Source organism: Clytia hemisphaerica, unplaced genomic scaffold (genome assembly GCF_902728285.1).
Source record: "Clytia hemisphaerica strain Z4C2 unplaced genomic scaffold, Clytia hemisphaerica genome assembly, whole genome shotgun sequence".
Lineage (NCBI taxonomy): Eukaryota > Metazoa > Cnidaria > Hydrozoa > Leptothecata > Clytiidae > Clytia > Clytia hemisphaerica.
Window position 1 is genome coordinate 4,410 of NW_027103808.1, and position 17,274 is coordinate 21,683.

The 17,274-nt window shown below is 36.6% G+C and overlaps 2 protein-coding genes and 1 long non-coding RNA gene across 3 annotated transcripts; all 3 read left to right on the top strand.

The window, feature by feature from the left end:
- Window positions 1–1,005: 1,005 nt before the first annotated feature.
- Window positions 1,006–2,515, top strand: LOC136806548 (uncharacterized; the record flags this gene model as incomplete). The annotated part of the gene is given in 1 exon segment (XM_067063136.1): window positions 1,006–2,515. A coding segment is annotated over 1 exon segment (1,169 nt), but the record flags the coding sequence as incomplete, so codon positions are not given.
- A 6,724-nt stretch (window positions 2,516–9,239) lies between these two features.
- On the top strand, window positions 9,240–14,921 carry LOC136806536 (uncharacterized). Its single transcript, XM_067063125.1, has 3 exons — window positions 9,240–11,993; window positions 12,247–14,022; window positions 14,670–14,921. The coding sequence occupies exons 1-3, from the start codon at window positions 9,240–9,242 to the stop codon at window positions 14,919–14,921; spliced, it is 4,782 nt and encodes a 1,593-aa protein (XP_066919226.1).
- Window positions 14,922–15,264: 343 nt separating this feature from the next.
- LOC136806549 (uncharacterized) lies at window positions 15,265–16,650 on the top strand. Its single transcript, XR_010846575.1, has 3 exons — window positions 15,265–15,417; window positions 15,657–15,737; window positions 16,324–16,650. It is a non-coding gene; the product is annotated as an uncharacterized lncRNA (long non-coding RNA).
- The last annotated feature ends 624 nt before the right edge of the window (window positions 16,651–17,274 follow it).

Genomic DNA, 17,274 nt, shown 5'->3' on the forward strand with positions numbered 1-17,274 from the left:
GTGTTTTGACTGGACTCACCAACCTTTATGATTATAAGGGTACAGTCTGTTTATTTAATCAGGATTTTCATGTTCGTATCCATACCAATTCAGGGGGGTTGGTCCCCCCTTTTTTAGAAAATTGGGGTTTTCAAGTTGGTATTGATACCAATTTAGGGGGTGGTGGTGTCTACTACTTTCGAATCTCGAAAAGTCAGGTTTTTGGGCCCTGGGTTGGTATCCTGGACCCTGACCCCCCCTGACGAGGTAGGGCCAATTTTCCCAAGGGCCGATTATAAGGTCAATATTTTAAGGTAAACACATGCGCGCGCACATTCAACTGGATTTAGTTAGGCAAATCAAAGATGGCGGCAAATGGTCGCCTTGCATGCAAAAGAAAACTATTCTTACTCCGACACCCATTCCTTCTTCCTTTTTTTTTTGAAGTTAATATTAGTTTATTATGAAGTAATATCGTTTATTTTAAGGCACCTGAAACACCATCTCCATCTATTGCCACTTCTTCACAAACACCACAACAAGCTGATGCAGCCACCCCACCATTTATTCACACCACTCCAAATACAATCGCCATACCTCATATAATGACTACTCCTCATTGTATAACAGTCAATATACCCCGACCAGAAAAACTTTTTCCTGGCATTGAAAAAGTTGCTGCCAAGGCTGTGTTACAAGAAGTGAACAACCAGTTTAAACCAATGTACGGCAAAAACTTCACTACTGTTTTGTGTAAACTAAGCGAAGCAAACGTCCAAAAGAAGGCAACGTCCTCCGAAAAAAAGAAAAAAATAAGACAATACACAACTCGAGTAAGTATATTCCTATATTATTGCATTTGTAAAATGAAGTTGTCATATGTAGAATTAAGTATTTCTGCTTCTTCTCTGTCCGCCGCAACAATAATTCACTTGTTTTTTATTTCAGATTTTTTGCAGCTAAAAACAATAAATTAATTTGTGGAATCAATTTTTGAAAAATGTAATTTTAATGTCCGCCTTCCACAAGACATTATGAAAGACCACCACATCGTTGAACGCATGACTACAAACGGTGAGAACAATTGTTTTATTACGCTTAAAGACCACAAAGGAAACTTTGCAAACAACCCAACAACGCGTTTGATCAACCCCGCGAAAAACGAGCTCGGTCGCATCAGCAAAATTATCCTTGAAAAGATCAACCAGAAATTACGTGTAGCACTCAACCTTAACCAATGGAAAAGTACGGGAGAAGTAATCGACTGGTTCAAAAACATCAATGAAAAAGATAAATATACATTCATGATGTTTGACGTAAAAGACTTCTACCCTTCGATCAAAGAGAAACTGTTGAAAAAGGCAATGAAATTCGCCGAGAAACACGTACAAATCGACCAGAAGGACAAAGAGATAATTCACCATGCCCGTAAATCGCTGTTGTTCAACAAAGGTGAAAGCTGGTTGAAAAAGGGAGACGAACTGTTCGACGTTACCATGGGCGCGTACGACGGGGCCGAAATTTGTGAACTTGTCGGTTGCTTTATCCTAGCCAACCTACCAGTAAGATACAAAAGGAGTGACATCGGACTTTACCGTGACGATGGACTGGGTGTACAAAAAAACAAAAACGGGCAGCAAGGCGAGAAAATCAAGAAAGACTTCCAAAAAGTATTTCAAAAATATGATCTCGAAATAGTCATCCAATGCAACATGAAAACGGTAGACTATCTGGATGTAACGCTTGATTTAAACAGCGGCTGCTACCGACCGTACCACAAACCAAACAACGAGCTGAGTTACGAACATGTACACTCAAATCATCCACCAGTCATCCTCAAACAGATTCCACTGTCTATCCAGAACAGGCTATCAAATTTATCTTCAAACGAAGATATATTCAACGCAACCGTCCCGTATTATGAAGACGCCCTGAAACGATCCGGGCACAACCATAAATTCGAGTACACGCCTAAACAAAACAACAATTGTCGACGTAAAAACAGAAAAAGAAACATCATATGGTTCAATCCACCGTTCAATAACAACGTTTCAACAGATATCGGTCGACAATTCCTGAATCTTGTCAAAAAGCACTTCCCCAGAGGTCACAAATTCAATAGAATCTTTAACAAGAACAGTATAAAGGTCAGCTACAGTTATGAAATATATGAAATCGATAATCAACATGCATAACAAACAAGTTTTGTCTACCAACGAAAACACAAACGAAAACCAGACCTGTAACTGTACACAGAGACAGCTATGTCCCATGCAGCAGAACTGCCTGGTAAAAAGTATCGTTTACGAAGCAACAGTCACCAGCGATTTACTAAACTACGGAGAGAGGAAATACATTGGACTTTGTGAAAGTACGTTTAAAAAAAGATTCACCAGCCACAAGTCAAACTTCAACCTAGAAAGATACCGCAACAACACAGCTTTATCCGCTGAAGTATGGCGTATCAAAGACCTAAACGGCGAACCAACCGTATCCTGGCGAACCATTCGCAAATCCAAAGCATTTACTCCAGATACCAAACAATGCAATTTGTGTCTTGCCGAGAAATTCGAGATCTCGAACTATCCTGGCAAGAACTTACTGAATAAGAGATCAGAAATTATTGCCAAATGTAGACACAGACGAAAATTTCAGCTTGATATCTTTGAACCACCTGATGACGTTCAAATGTGACGTCATAAATATTTTTTGAAGACAACATATTGTATTTTATTTTCTAACGTTATCACATTTCACTGAAGATTGGTGCCTGTGCACCATGAAACTCTGAGTTTGAAACAAAGATATTGTGTCAACTCTTTGTTATTATAATTTTAATGTCCAATATTATTTTAGGTAAAAAAGTCAATCCAAAACCAATGGAAGGGAAGAGACACTGATGCAACATTTGGTTCATGAATGTCTAAGGGAAAGTATCAGAAACAGAGAGGTGCATTGTACATTGAGACAGTCAAGGTCGCAACGGAAAGAACTAATAAAAGTATCCTTGCGCTTATATTATTTTCCCATGATTTTATTTTATTTGGGATTTATAGCAGATAACAATTCATTTTCATTCATTTTCATTTGAAAAAGTGACGTCACAATGTATTTTCCTAATGACGGGCAACTCTGGGTAGTGTAGCCTCGTCGTCATGCGAAAAGAACCAATGTCATTGCGCAAAAAGCAGTGTAGCAAGCTTTCTTTTTACAAATTTAGGAAAGATGGCAGAACTTGAAGGTACAGTCAAAAAGAAAAGACACTCTCCACATCATGATTTGTTAGATTTTGATAAAAACGGATTGCTAGCTGAAGTTAAACTACGAGGTATCTGATCAATTTTATTTGCAAACGTTTTGATAAAATATTTTGAATTGGCTTAATGAGTTCTTCCTTTTTGGACCTACCCGTCAGGGGTGTTAGCTGCTAATAGTTCTGAATAATTTTTAAAATTACATTCCAAAGGTTTCTTTTGCTTTGCTAAGAAGAGTGGATTGCTAACTCCCATAGGTGAAGAATAGTAGTGGACCATGATTTTTTTTGTTTATCTCATCACCGTCTATCAGGGGCTGATGAAAAGGTTACCAAAGGAAATCGAGGAGCTTTTGTACACAATGAAAGAAATTGGTCGACTGTCCTACCTTCCTTCACTCCGACGCTCACCGAAAACAGTCCTCCACCTCTTCAATGTTACTTACATTCACTTTTTGCGGTGGGTCCAAATTTTCGGAGATAACCCAAAGCTGAAAAAGATTTACGGCACATACTTTCATGCAATAACAATCCATCTTCCGGAGCATGCCAGAATCATCGCTCCATCGTCCTTGTACACAGAATCTGGGGAGAGAATCTTTGGACAAACGCGGGGAATCGTTAGAGACACATCTCGAAGAACACAGCAATCCGTCAGAGACACAGGAATTGTTCGGTAACTTCAACCTTCAAATTAATCTTTTATAAAACTATTAATTATCATTTGCAATACCGAAAAAAAACCCATTATGTATTAACAAAGCTTAGCAACCCCCAAAAACTACAAAAAGCTATATGTTTATTCGAATTTCAGGGGTGACACTAGAATTTCTGCACTCAAATGGCACTCAAATGGTTTAACTACTATTACTCCATTTATTCTAGATATCAAGCTGAAAAGAGATTTAAGAAAATCTATTGTCACGATAGTAGCATGGTTGAATCGAAAATTTCAAAGTTTAATGTAGCATTACGTAAGCATAGAACTAATCAGTATTTTTCTGTTTTTTCATTTAACGGATAAAAGGCAATTGAGTTATTCGACCAAACTTTTGCTTGCTGGAAAGGCAGAATTCATGCATTTATATCTCAATAATTCCCGTTCCTCCCGCCTACACACGGAAAAGTTGCAACACTTAGACAACATTAAAAAATGAATATGAAGGGTTAAACACCTAGGTATTTAAATTTATTTTTTAGCGAAAAACCCAAACACTCGAATCCATATATCAGAGGATGGTTTAGAGTATCACCTGAGAAGACTGGCTGATTACATGTTGCCAGGTGAAAATGTCTGGTGGAAAAGAGGAGGAGATTGGATAGAATTCTTTGATGGTGACGATGAGCCTGATTTCCGAGTTGAAGGTCCTGAAATTATGTCATTCGAAACTCACAATTTGTTAACTTCGAAAGCAATTGTTGAAACGCGTTGGAAAGAATGTTTGGATAGGAATGTCATTAAAGGTTTACTCGAAATTGAATTAGGTAACAATTTCACTTTTTGAGCTTAGTTTTGTTTTTGCATACTCTCGAATGCATAATAGACACGGGGGCTAAGCAGGAGAAGGAGGCTAGTACAGAAAGAAGAATTAAGACAAAAGAAGGAAATTTCAAAAATATTTTTCTAAAAATTTATAAGCGAGGGGGAGGGTACGTTTACTTAAACTAAAACAATACTGTAACTAAATACTAAAACAATAAACCCATAGCAATAAACTGTAAAAGACCTTTCTTAAATTATTTTTCAGATAATAATGGAGAACCACAAGAGATTTCTGATGAAAGCCCTATTTCTGATATCGAGCCTGTTAAAGGTATGCTTAGTTTCACAAATAATCTTAATCGTAAATATACTATCAAAAGCACACAATTTTCACCTACATAGTGTTCAAAATTGAATGGTTTTTTTAAACTTATATTATTTATATTATGGTGAATACACGCTTTTTTATAAGAGCAATTTTATAAGAACACGAGACTGAAATTTGGCCAAAACCTAAGAACAAATTAAGAACAATCTGAGCCTCAGATTTCAGAAATCAACAGATTTTAAACCCATTTTAAAGTTCTTAAGTAAAGAAACTAAGCGTATTATTTTCTTTTGATTTCAGATAACGATACAGAACAACATCACGTTTCTGAGCCGAGAAACGACGACATTGAACCTGAAGGTACCCAAGCATTATCCGATTGTTTTTTTATAAGAAAATCTTTTGAATCTACCTTATAACGAAAGAAAGAAGATTTTAGCCACCTAAAGTCATTTTACATTTCACATAATAAAAACGGTAGTAGTTGAATGTGGAATCTCTAGAATTTCAATGAAAAACCTTTATAATGAGTAAAGAAAATTGATTTACATCCCTGTTTCACATTTTAGACGATGACGATGAAGTGGATTTGTAGCTAGAGGAAACTCATCAACCTGATACTTTCCAAGGAGGTATAATCTTTTCACACTTAAAACACTAACTGCATCAAACTTGGATCACGTCTTTAAGTTTTCCATTGCTTTTCCTCAATAAGGGGTCTACTATCTAGCAGCTGAATGTAAGGGTGATGAAGAAACAGGTACTTTTACACATACTAAAAGTTCTAGGGTCAAAGATCACATCCTTAAAAGTTTTATTATCATTAATTAGCTTCAGGAACTAAAGAAGAACCTGATTTATCGTATTTGTTGAAATCGTCCACTGCCAAAACCCTCTACCATATCTTTGGCATGGCTGAACAGGTGAAAGAATTCGACAAGTGCCATAACCTGTTCAAAAGCTCTCATTTAACATCTTACGGAGACAAATGTGCGAATATCAAGTCGATTTTGTGTGGTAAAATCAAATCGGTTTTGGAAGAGAGCGAGAAATTATTCAAGCAATGGGAGAAGGATTTTTATAAAAGCAACGAAAGGGAGCCAAGATCCATTCTCAAAACTTTTTAAAACAGTGACCAATTGTAGAAACTTGATAAAAAAATGGAAATTATAGTTGTAATGTTTTTAATAGTCACTTGTGTAATATTTTCTTGCTTTTTTCTCTACCTTCAGGGAAATATTTAAAAATATAATATTTTGTCATTTCTAAGGTGTTCCTGTTACCATTGATGAATTTTTCATTTTTTCAGAATGCTCTCTCTATACTTACGCAAGTTAAAATATCATTGTTCGTTTTTACTAGCCATTGCCCAAAAGAAAATAACAATTGTGTATTTCATAAATTTATTAGTTTTTATTTTTCATTTCAAAAAATTTATTAAATTAATGTTTCATGACTACAAGACATTTTACTTTTATGCCATTTTAATATATTATTTTATCAAGGATCTAATTATTTTCAAACTTATGAGTAGAAAAAGTTTTAGCATAGTGATGGTTTTAGTATATATTTTAAAGCAAAAATATAATGAAATTTCAAGTCCTAGATTTTCAATTGTGTATTTCAAAAATATATACTTTCTGTGGAATTAGTTTTTACTTTTCATTTCAAATAATAATTTATTTATTTATTATATTAATATTCCATGAATTTTCAATTGTGTATTTCAAAAATATATTTTCTGTGAAATTTGTTTTTATTTTTCATTTCAAATAATAATTTATTATATGAATATTCCATGGTACACTATATTTACATATAAGAAATATTATTTAGGTGCCGTGCATATTCATTTAGTCCAGTGTTTCTAGATTTTAATCTAGTTATTATTATTAATATTATTATTGAGTTTTTACTTCTCTGATATAGAGATTCGGTTTCAGTAAAGCAAAGATATTATGGATAGCGGAAGAAATAAATTGAGACATTGAGTTAAGTCTTCAGATAAATAATTTCTACATTGACTCTATGTGAAAGTTATTAAAACTTTGCGCAGAAAGAAAATAATAGAAAAAAGTCCAAATCAATACCATTAATCACAATTTATTTCTTCTGCTATGCAGACTATTTTTTATTCTATTAACAAAAACATTTCTGAGAATAGAATTCAGGACAAAAATTGTACAAAATGTGATCTCTGTCTTATTAAACCCCTTTTGTTGAACGTTTAAAACATGAAATACAGCATTTATGTAAACATTTTTAGTCGATCAGATTGCTAATATTTTCCATGCTGACGATAATACCTATTACTCTCAAAAATTAGTTTTAAATTTCTTAAGTAAATATTTGATATATATAAATGAAACTTATATTTTTTATTCAAATTTTTCTTTTAATCATTTATTAATTTCAAAAATCATAAATCAAAATTTACAAAGCGTACACTTCTTGATTGACCCCCTCTCCCACGTACGCTTTCGTACGCTTTTCAAAGGACAACCCCTCCCCCCTCAGAGCGTACGTACTTTTTGAATGGACTCTTTCTCTTTTAAAAATGTAGTGGGTAAAGTGTTAAATTTCTATTTTCACTCCTTACCACCAGATATAAAATCTGAGAGCATGAAGAGAACAATAGAATTTTTTTCTAGCTGACTGTTTATCCAAGAATAGGTTTTTTATCTTAGTGTATAGATTTGATGAGTTTTTTGTATACACCTTCCATTCCCACAATTAAGGTGGTATACAAAAAGTGCCGACAACCTTAACTTATCTCTCAGTGCATGCCAAGATTTATTAATTTTTGAGAATATTTTCAACTGTCAAAAGGAAGAGTCCCTCATTTTGCTCTAAATAACCTGAAATGAATAAAAAACAGAAGATTTGTGATTAAAAAATTTCGGAAATGCAATAAAATGGCGTCATTTACACAATAGATGTACACTTTTGCTAAACCCCTCCCCCCCCCCTTCATTGCGTACGTACTATATGGATGGCCTCTTAATAGAAACATGGGACCACTTAATTTCAGAAATAATACTATAATGGGCTTATATCATGGGATTTCCATTATAAGCCCATGTTATAAAAATGAGTCAGATTAATAGCTTTCTACACCAGAGAAACATGCGGGGAACCGACCACTTAATTTCAGAAATAATACTATAATGGGCTTATATCATGGGATTTCCATTATAAGCCCATGCTATAAAAATGAGCCTGATTAATTAGCTTTCTACACCAGAGAAACATGCTGGGGACCACTTAATTTCAGAAATAATACTATAATGGGCTTATATCATGGGATTTCCATTATAAGCCCATGTTATAAAAATGAGTCAGATTAATAGCTTTCTACACCAGAGAAACATGCGGGGAACCAAGCACTTAATTTCAGAAATAATACTATAATGGGCTTATATCATGGGATTTCCATTATAAGCCCATGCTATAAAAATGAGCCTGATTAATTAGCTTTCTACACCAGAGAAACTTGCTGGGACCACTTAATTTCAGAAATCTATATATTAATAGCCGTAGTCTGTATGTCAGTTTGTTTTTTGTTGGTTTGTTTTTTGTTTGTATTTTGTGTGTCACTTTCGTTTTCGCAAGCAATGTTCTTTTAAAAGATGACTTTTGCTTCTTGCTCCACAAATGTGTTAAATCAGATTCGCGCCGTTTTAAAAATCAGGGGGGTAAGTTTTCTTGAAAAATCAAATCTTTTCCGTATTCACCCGCACAAGTTGAACACCCGTCCCCTCTAATATGATTTTGATTGGTTCTTAGAAAAACTTAAAAACATGATAGGGGGTCATATTGGACTTTATTCTAATGGGGTTTGCTGACTGTATCCACCAAGATGCGGAACAACACAACACCCGTCACAACTGTGCTAATTTCTTATTTTCATAATTTACATACCTTCACTTTCATTTGATTTTTGCTGGAGCTGGCTGGATTAACTAAAAGTTAACTAATAACCTTTGCCTTGATAGAGAGAATTGGGAATGGTTTTGGATAAAAAAAATCACTGGCATACCAGTTCAAAATTAAGTGTTTCTTCGAGCTATGTTCAAAGTATGAGTATGTTATTATTTGTTTTTATATCCTAGGTAGCTCATGTTTATAGCAGGCCAGATAATATGTGTATTAAAAATTTTACTCAGTCATGTGCAGAGTAAAAATCCTTCCCAAAAATGAGCCAAGATAATCGAAATGTCCTGATTGATGATGATGAAGGGGTGCCTGCTGAGAGGGGTAGAAGAACTGCTGCTGAAAATGCGCGTAGGAGAAGGGCAATAGAAACTCCTCAGGAAGCTCAACAGCGAAGAGCAAGGAATGCTCAAAGAATGAGAACTGTGCGTGCTAATGAAAATGAACAGCAGACTCAGCAGCGCAGACAACTTGCTTTAGAGCGGGTTAGGAATAGGCATGCTGATGAAAATGAGCAGCAGACGCAGGAGCGCAGACAACTTGAAAATGAGCAAGCTAGGGGCAGGCGAGCAAATGAAAATGAGCAGCAGACGCAGGAGCGCAGACAACTTGAAAATGAGCAAGCTAGGGGCAGGCGAGCAAATGAAAATGAGCAGCAGACGCAGGGGCGCAGACAAATTGAATTAGAGCGAGCTAGGGATAGGCGTGCAAATGAAAATGAGCAGCAGACGCAGGAGCGCAGACAAGTTGAATTAGAGCGAGCTAGGGACAGGCGTGCAAATGAAAATGAGCAGCAGACGCAGGAGCGCAGACAACTTGAAAATGAGCAAGCTAGGGACAGGCGTGCAAATGAAAATGAGCAGCAGACGCAGGGGCGCAGACAAATTGAATTAGAGCGAGCTAGGGACAGGCGTGCAAATGAAAATGAGCAGCAAACGCAGGAGCGCAGACAAGTTGAATTAGAGCGAGCTAGGGACAGGCGTGCAAATGAAAATGAGCAGCAGACGCAGGAGCGCAGACAAGTTGAATTAGAGCAAGCTAGGGACAGGCGTGCAAATGAAAATGAGCAGCAGACGCAAGAGCGCAGACAAGTTGAATTAGAGCGAGCTAGAGACAGGCGTGCAAATGAAAATGAAGGACAACAGCATAGGGGAAGGAATATTAATGCTCAAATTCAAAGGATTAGGCGCGCAAATGAAAATATTGAGCAAGGGCGTCAAAGGAGGCAAGCAAATGTAGAGCGAAACAGAAATATTCGTGAAAACGAAAATGAGGCACAGATTGCACATAGGCGTAGAGGGGATAATGCCCGGCACCGCAGACCAAGGCGCTTGAATTTAGCTCACATTGGTAACCCCCTTCCTGATGAACACTATTTAGGAGCTTTTAACCATGTTTGTGAGTTTTGTGGGGCCTTGAAATTTGAAAAAGAAGATGAATTCAAGTGTTGCTCTAAAGGCAAAGTTTCCCTGCCTCAATTAGAACCTTTTCCACCTCAACTTCAACATCTTTTCACTGATGACTCAAATGAGGCCAAGGAGTTTCGAAAAAAAATTCGTATTTACAATAACACTTTTGCTTTTGGGTCTTTTTCTGCCAACTTGAGACCTCCTCCAGGCATTGGTCCTCCAACATTTAGAATTTGTGGACAAATTTGTCATCGCTACGGTACTCTTTTTCCTAACGAAGAACAACCACAATATGCTCAATTGTATATCATTGAAGCTGCACAAGCTTTAGATTTGAGAATGCAGAATCCATCTGCAGTTGATTGTAATAGGGCCACTATGGCTTTAATCCAGGATGTTCTTGAAACAGTAAATCCTTATGCTGCTTCTTTTAAGCACATGAAACAGGTTGAACAAGAGGAACAAAATCGTGCTATAGCTGAAAACCGTCCAGTTTCTAGGATAATCATGGTAATGAGAGAGGGGCACGATCAAAGGCGTGGCAATGCGCCCTTGCATGAAGAGGTGGCTGCCATCTTCACAGGAGAAGATGGTGCTCCACCAGCTGGTAGGAATATTGTTGTCTATCCACGAAACCATCATTTGCAAAGTATACCATCAACATCTAGCGTAGTTGATCCATATATCTATCCATTACTTTTTCCAAGAGGTGATCTGGGCTGGGATATGAATATGCCTCACGTAGCTGAGAGGGCAACAAGGACCAGGAATCATGTGACACAACTTGAGCATTATGTTTATCGGTTAGCTATCCGAAGGGGGTTCTCTGCACTCCATTTGTCAGGTAGGCTATTTCAGCAATTTTCGGTGGATGCTTACACAAAAGTTGAAGGTTCAAGGTTGGCCTTTCTTCGTCACAATCAGCAACAATTAAGGGCCGAATGTTATCAAGGTTTAGTTGACCATCTTGAAAATGCTGCAGAACAAAGAAACTTGAATGCAGGTCATGTTATTGTTTTGCCTTCAACCTTTTCAGGGTCTCCCAGAGCCATGCACCAGCTTTACTTGGATGCAATGGCTGTAGTTTCTAAGCATGGAAAGCCAGATGCCTTCTTGACTTTCACGTGTAATCCTAGATGGCGTGAGGTAACTGAAAACTTACTTCCCAATCAGAAAGCGCACGACAGGCCTGATTTACTTACTCGTGTGTTTCGCATGAAGTTATTTGCCATGAAAAAGGAAATAATGCAGGATGGTATTCTTGGAATGGTTGTTGCCCGTGTTGATGTGATTGAGTTCCAAAAGCGTGGTCTTCCCCATGCACATATTTTGATTCATTTTGCAGCTGAATTTAAGTTGAGAAATGCAGATGATATTGACCGCTTGATTTGTGCACAGCTCCCTGATCCAGAAACTGAACCTGAGCTTTACGAGATCATCAAGTCCAACATGATTCATGGACCATGTGGTGCTTTGAATGACCGTAGCCCGTGTATGATTGATGGTAGTTGCTCAAAAGGTTTTCCAAAATCTTTTAACGATGAGACGGTTATGAATGTGGATGGCTATCCTTCTTATCATAGACCTGACAATGGCCGTACTGTTAGAGTAAGGAATCTTGATCTTGATAATAGATGGGTCGTGCCATATTGTCCTTATTTGTGCAAAAAATATAATGCTCACATTAACTTGGAAGCCTGTGTTTCCATTAAAGCTGTCAAATATCTTTACAAATACATTTACAAAGGCCATGACACAGCCCATATTGAGATTGCAGAGAGAATAGATCATGATGAGATTAGAATTAGTTTCTGCTCCAGAAGCATGTTGGCGTTTATTCGCTTTTCCTATGCACACTCAGAGTCATACTGTTATCAGGTTGGCGGTACATTTACCTAACTTTCAGCGTGTTTATTTTAGGGAAGGTGAGGAAGAAAATGCAGCTGATAGAGCTGGCAATAATGAGACTATGTTGACTGCTTGGTTTTTGCTGAACCAAAATGATCCTACTGCCAGGCAAATTCTATATCCTGACATTCCCTATGACTACGTCTTTATCAAATCTAGAAATGGTAACAAGTGGAAAGTAAGAGAGCGAGGCCATGGAACAGTAATCAGTCGGATGTATAATGCAGGTATACGTGAAGGTGAAAGATATTTTCTAAGAGTTTTGTTGTTACACGTTCCAGGTGCTACATCCTTTGAATACTTGAGAACTTTTGATGGGGAAATCTATCCAACTTTCAGAGAGGCATGCTTAGCAAGGGGTCTTTTAGCTGATGATAATCTCTGGGTTGAGACTTTGAATGAAGTAGTTCATGTTGCCACACCAGTCAAAATTCGAAGAACGTTTTGCACCATCCTCATTCATGGTGAGCCAAATAACCCGGCAGAGCTATGGGAGAGTTTTAAGGAGCACATGATACAAGACTTCTTACGCCACCATAGTGAATTGCAAGCTGAGCAAATGACTTTATCTAACATTGCAAACATGCTCCATCAATTTGGAAAGTCTTTACAAGATTTCAATCTGCCTGATTTTGATATAGAGATTGTTCAGGAACAACCAAATGCTGCTGCTAATCGAGTGGAAGCCGACCGTGTTAGGCCATCCTTGAATGAGGCTCAAACCACTATAGCTGATGCTGTCATTAACGCTCTTTCAAATAATGATTTCAACTCTGCTAAGCTGTTTTTTATTGATGGTCCTGGTGGTTGCGGTAAAACGTACACCTACAACTACATTATAAAGGAGGCCAGAGCTCAATCTTTCACTGTTTCCACCTCCTCCTGGACAGGTATTGCTGCAACACTTCTTGATGGGGGGAAGACGTGCCACAGTCTTTTCAAGTTGCCTGTACCTGTTAATGATGGTTCTACATGTAGTGTGAAACCCAATAGTACCCATGCAGAATTTTTGAGGAATCAAGATATTTTTATCTTCGACGAAGCATCAATGATCCCCAAACACGCTCTTGAAGCTGTAGATAGAATGTTGAGAGATATTTGTAACAGTGGCGTACCATTTGCTGGAAAAGTTGTTTTGTTAGGTGGCGACTTTCGACAAACCCTTCCGGTTGTAAAAAGAGGAAGTCCAGCCCAGGTTGTTGAAAGTTGCTTGAAAAGAAGTCCTCTTTGGCCTCTAGCACAAGTATTTCATTTGAATCAAAACATGCGGACAGGTATCGGGGAGCAAGAATTTTCCAACTTTCTTTTGCGATTGGGTGAGGGTGCTTTGCCAATGAAAGCTCACGAACCATATCTAGGGTGCATCGAAATTCCAGAACAATGTGTGCTCCCCAAAGACTCTGATCTGATTCAACAAATCTTCGGAAATTTTGCAGATGGTGAGGACCTAACAAAACGGGTGATTTTAACTCCAACAAATGAAGAAGCCTTGGAAATCAATGAACAAATTTTGCAACGTCAGACGGGGGATGTCTGTTCTTATTTCAGTTTTGACTCGGTGGTTGCTGATACGCAGGAGGAAGTTGATCTTTATCCTCAAGAGTTTCTAAACTCAATTACCCCAAGTGGAATGCCTAGACACAAGTTAAATCTTAAAGTGGGGTCTGTGGTAATGTTACTTCGTAATTTATCCCTGAAAGATGGTCTTTGTAATGGAACGCGTCTCAAGGTCTGCAATTTACAAGACAATGTCATTGATGCAGAAATTCTTACTGGTTTTTTTGCTGGTCAAAGAACTTTGATTCCCAGGATCACATTTTGTCCCAACGACACAAATTTACCATTTCAACTGAAAAGGGTCCAGTTTCCATTACGGCTATCTTATGCTGTTACAATCAATAAAAGCCAGGGGCAAACTTATGAAAAAGTTGGTATATTTTTGCGTCGACCATGTTTCTCACACGGACAACTGTATGTTGCTTTTTCTCGCACACGTGCATTCAACTGTGTTAAAGTTCAAATTTGTAATTCATTCCAACAAGGGTACGCAAGGGGCAAATGCTATACAAAAAATGTTGTATACCCTCAGATTCTTTGATTTTCTTTTACCTCCTACTTTATTATTCATGAGCTACTTAGGATGTAAACGGAATAATAACTACTTGAACAAAGAAAATTTGATTGACTAATGATTTTTTCATTTCAATCGTTTGTTGAGTTTTTCTATAACGAGATTGTGTTTCTGTATATAATTTAGTATCTATAGTAGCTTTTCTTAATCGTGTTGTCTTTCACATTATTTTTGATTGGGTTGGGTAGGGTATTGATAAGAAATTGCCATTGTTTGTGCAAATACAATTTTGATGACATTAACAGTTAAACAATTCTTATGAAGAGATGAAACTTGCTTTGTTACTGCCTTACATTCAATCACTTGCCACCGTCATCGAGATGTCAATGTTTGGAAAGAAGACAGCTTTGCACCAACCTAACTTGAGATCCCCATTCTATATGGGAGACAAACCATTTAATATGGTTTGTTTATGGCAATTGCATTTACCAACCTGCTCAAGAGTCATGTCAACAAGTTTCATCACTACCCAAGTTTTACTGGAGAACCTTCAATGAGATCCCCATTCCATATGGGAGACAAACCACTTCAAATGGTTTGTTTTTGGAATTCATCTGCGACTGAACCACGATGTTTTGTGAGGCAAGCAGTATTAAAGAATTTCGTTTTGCATGTTTCATCATCCCACTTTTAAAAGCTGAATTCATGTCCATCCCTTTGCAATTAGCACAACCAATGACGATTTCTTATCCCAGGGCTTGATTAATGATGATTTGTATTAAAACTGAGATTGAGCCCTGGTAATTGTTAAACCTTTACTCGAATTGTATTTGTTTGTTTACTACTTACTGATTTTCTCTGGTTCAGTTTTGTTATACTTATCTTCTTTTTTTCAGTAATAGTTAAATCGAATATTAAAAATGGGTAATATGTTGATTAAAAACTCCTTCATGAAGGATCAAGAATGCCAAACAAAAAAACTGACCCCTCGAATGAAGTCTTCTTCGACCCAGACTGACGGGGGGTCAGTCATTAATGAAATTGATGACCACAGTAAGACATTTACATTCTGTTATTTTGGATTTGATCATTGTCACATCTATTCATTTTGGTACACAAGCTTCTTAAATCTCTATTGTGATTTTGTTCACTTTACAATTCTTGGGAAATTTCATTACATTTTTAGATTAAAAAACCCAAATTTTAGGGCTTTGGTACGCAACACCTTTTTCACAACACCAATTTACTACCCTATTGTTTTTCTTTTAAGACTATTTTTGTTTTCCTTACAGCACGGTTGATACTTGGCATTGTTGCCAAATCCCGGGAGGAGCTCAAGGAGCTTCTCAAAGCTCAAAAAAAAGTAGAGAGCGGTAAGAAAAATTACATGATTTTGTTACCGTTTCGGTAGGCTGACCATGAGTCAGTCAGTAGGAATAGTTTTGGGCCCTTTCTTGGCCATTTTTGATGACCTGTTTTTTTCAGTACAAATCTCTGTAAACACAATTTTAAAAAAGTTCTGGAAAGGGAATTTCGACTTCCATCTGAAAGTATGAAAAATGGGGTCATTTGCAAAACTTCAATAATTAGTTAACCTAAAATGGCCCAAAATCAGCCATTTTTCTTGATGCAGCTATGCAAGAAGTTTGACATTTTCAAATTTGGCTAGAAAAGTAGACATTTAAAAGTACTATTTTGAAATGGTATTGTTTATAGGGTTTTCGTGTCTAGATTGCAAGATATCTTTAAGTTTGAAGTTTGAATTTTGCTGCAAAATTTGTTTAATTTTAAACTTTAAATTTCTTTTACAAGTCATCGAAAAACGACCCAAATGGCCCACTGACTAATTGATGAAATAGTTCAAAAACTCATTTATTGCTGGCATTTTTTTCATCAGCTTTTACAGTATCTTGTGATAAATTTACAACAATAAAACTGTACTCCATACTTTTCTTTTAGTGAGCGCATACAATTCCAGAGCCCGAGCCTCCTCCTCATCGTCGTCACGGTTCTCGCCTTACACTAAGGTGAAGGACAGAAAATGATCGTTTGCGTCGTATTTGTTTGGTTGTTTGTTGTGTTTCGTTGGATTGTTTGTATAGTTGTAGTACATGTTAGAATACCTTTTTGAGTTCTATGTATTTATTTTTATTTTTTCTATAAATTTTTTATACTCTTCCTGAAGAATCTACAGCGTTGCGTTACGGTATCATGCCTTACTCTCCTCCTCAATTGATTATTTTTCGAACCACTGAGGTGGCATTTACTCAACTACTTAACGAACCTACCCCAATTTTTTTAGCTCAATTCAACTCATTCCCTTATGAATTTCAAAATCAATTATTGCTTTCATTTCTGTTCTCCCGTCTTCTGTAGAAAGGAGACTTCACGCCACAACAATGTATAGTCATATAGTCATAGAAATTAAAGATCAAGGCTAAATTTATTGTACATTCAATCATTGATAAGAATATAAACAGTTGTTTAAGGAATTCTATTTTATCAAAATTTTATTCTTATTCCTAATATTATCATCTTAAAAAAGAAAATTATCCAGACAATATATTTATTTTGTAAATTTTTTAAATTTTTATTTATTTATTTTTTCTTAAATGTATTTTTACAGCCAAAGCTAGATAGAAGATTTACTAACTTACAGATAATGATATTTTATCTTTTAGACATACAACCTGCCCAATCATTGTTATGAGCCTCTTAAAATGTACCTAAAACGTTCAAGGAACTTATTATAAGCGATGGTCAAATTTTTAACTTTGAGAACTAACAGTTATTTAAAATTTACACTCATTTAAAAGGATTTGGATGAACTTAGGGGTTATTTTGAGAAAATGCCAAATAATTTAATCTCGGCGAAACTTCTCAATTTTTCGATTATATAACACTGTCTTA

Excerpts from the sequence above, each read along its gene's own strand:
- LOC136806536 (XM_067063125.1), top strand. The coding sequence starts at position 9,240 with ATGAGCCAAGATAATCGAAATGTCCTGATTGATGATGATGAAGGGGTG. Across the intron at positions 11,994-12,246 it reads ACAATGGCCGTACTGTTAGA|AGTCATACTGTTATCAGGTT; the intron begins GTAAGGAATCTT and ends ATGCACACTCAG. Across the intron at positions 14,023-14,669 it reads GTAATGGAACGCGTCTCAAG|TTAAACAATTCTTATGAAGA; the intron begins GTCTGCAATTTA and ends TGACATTAACAG.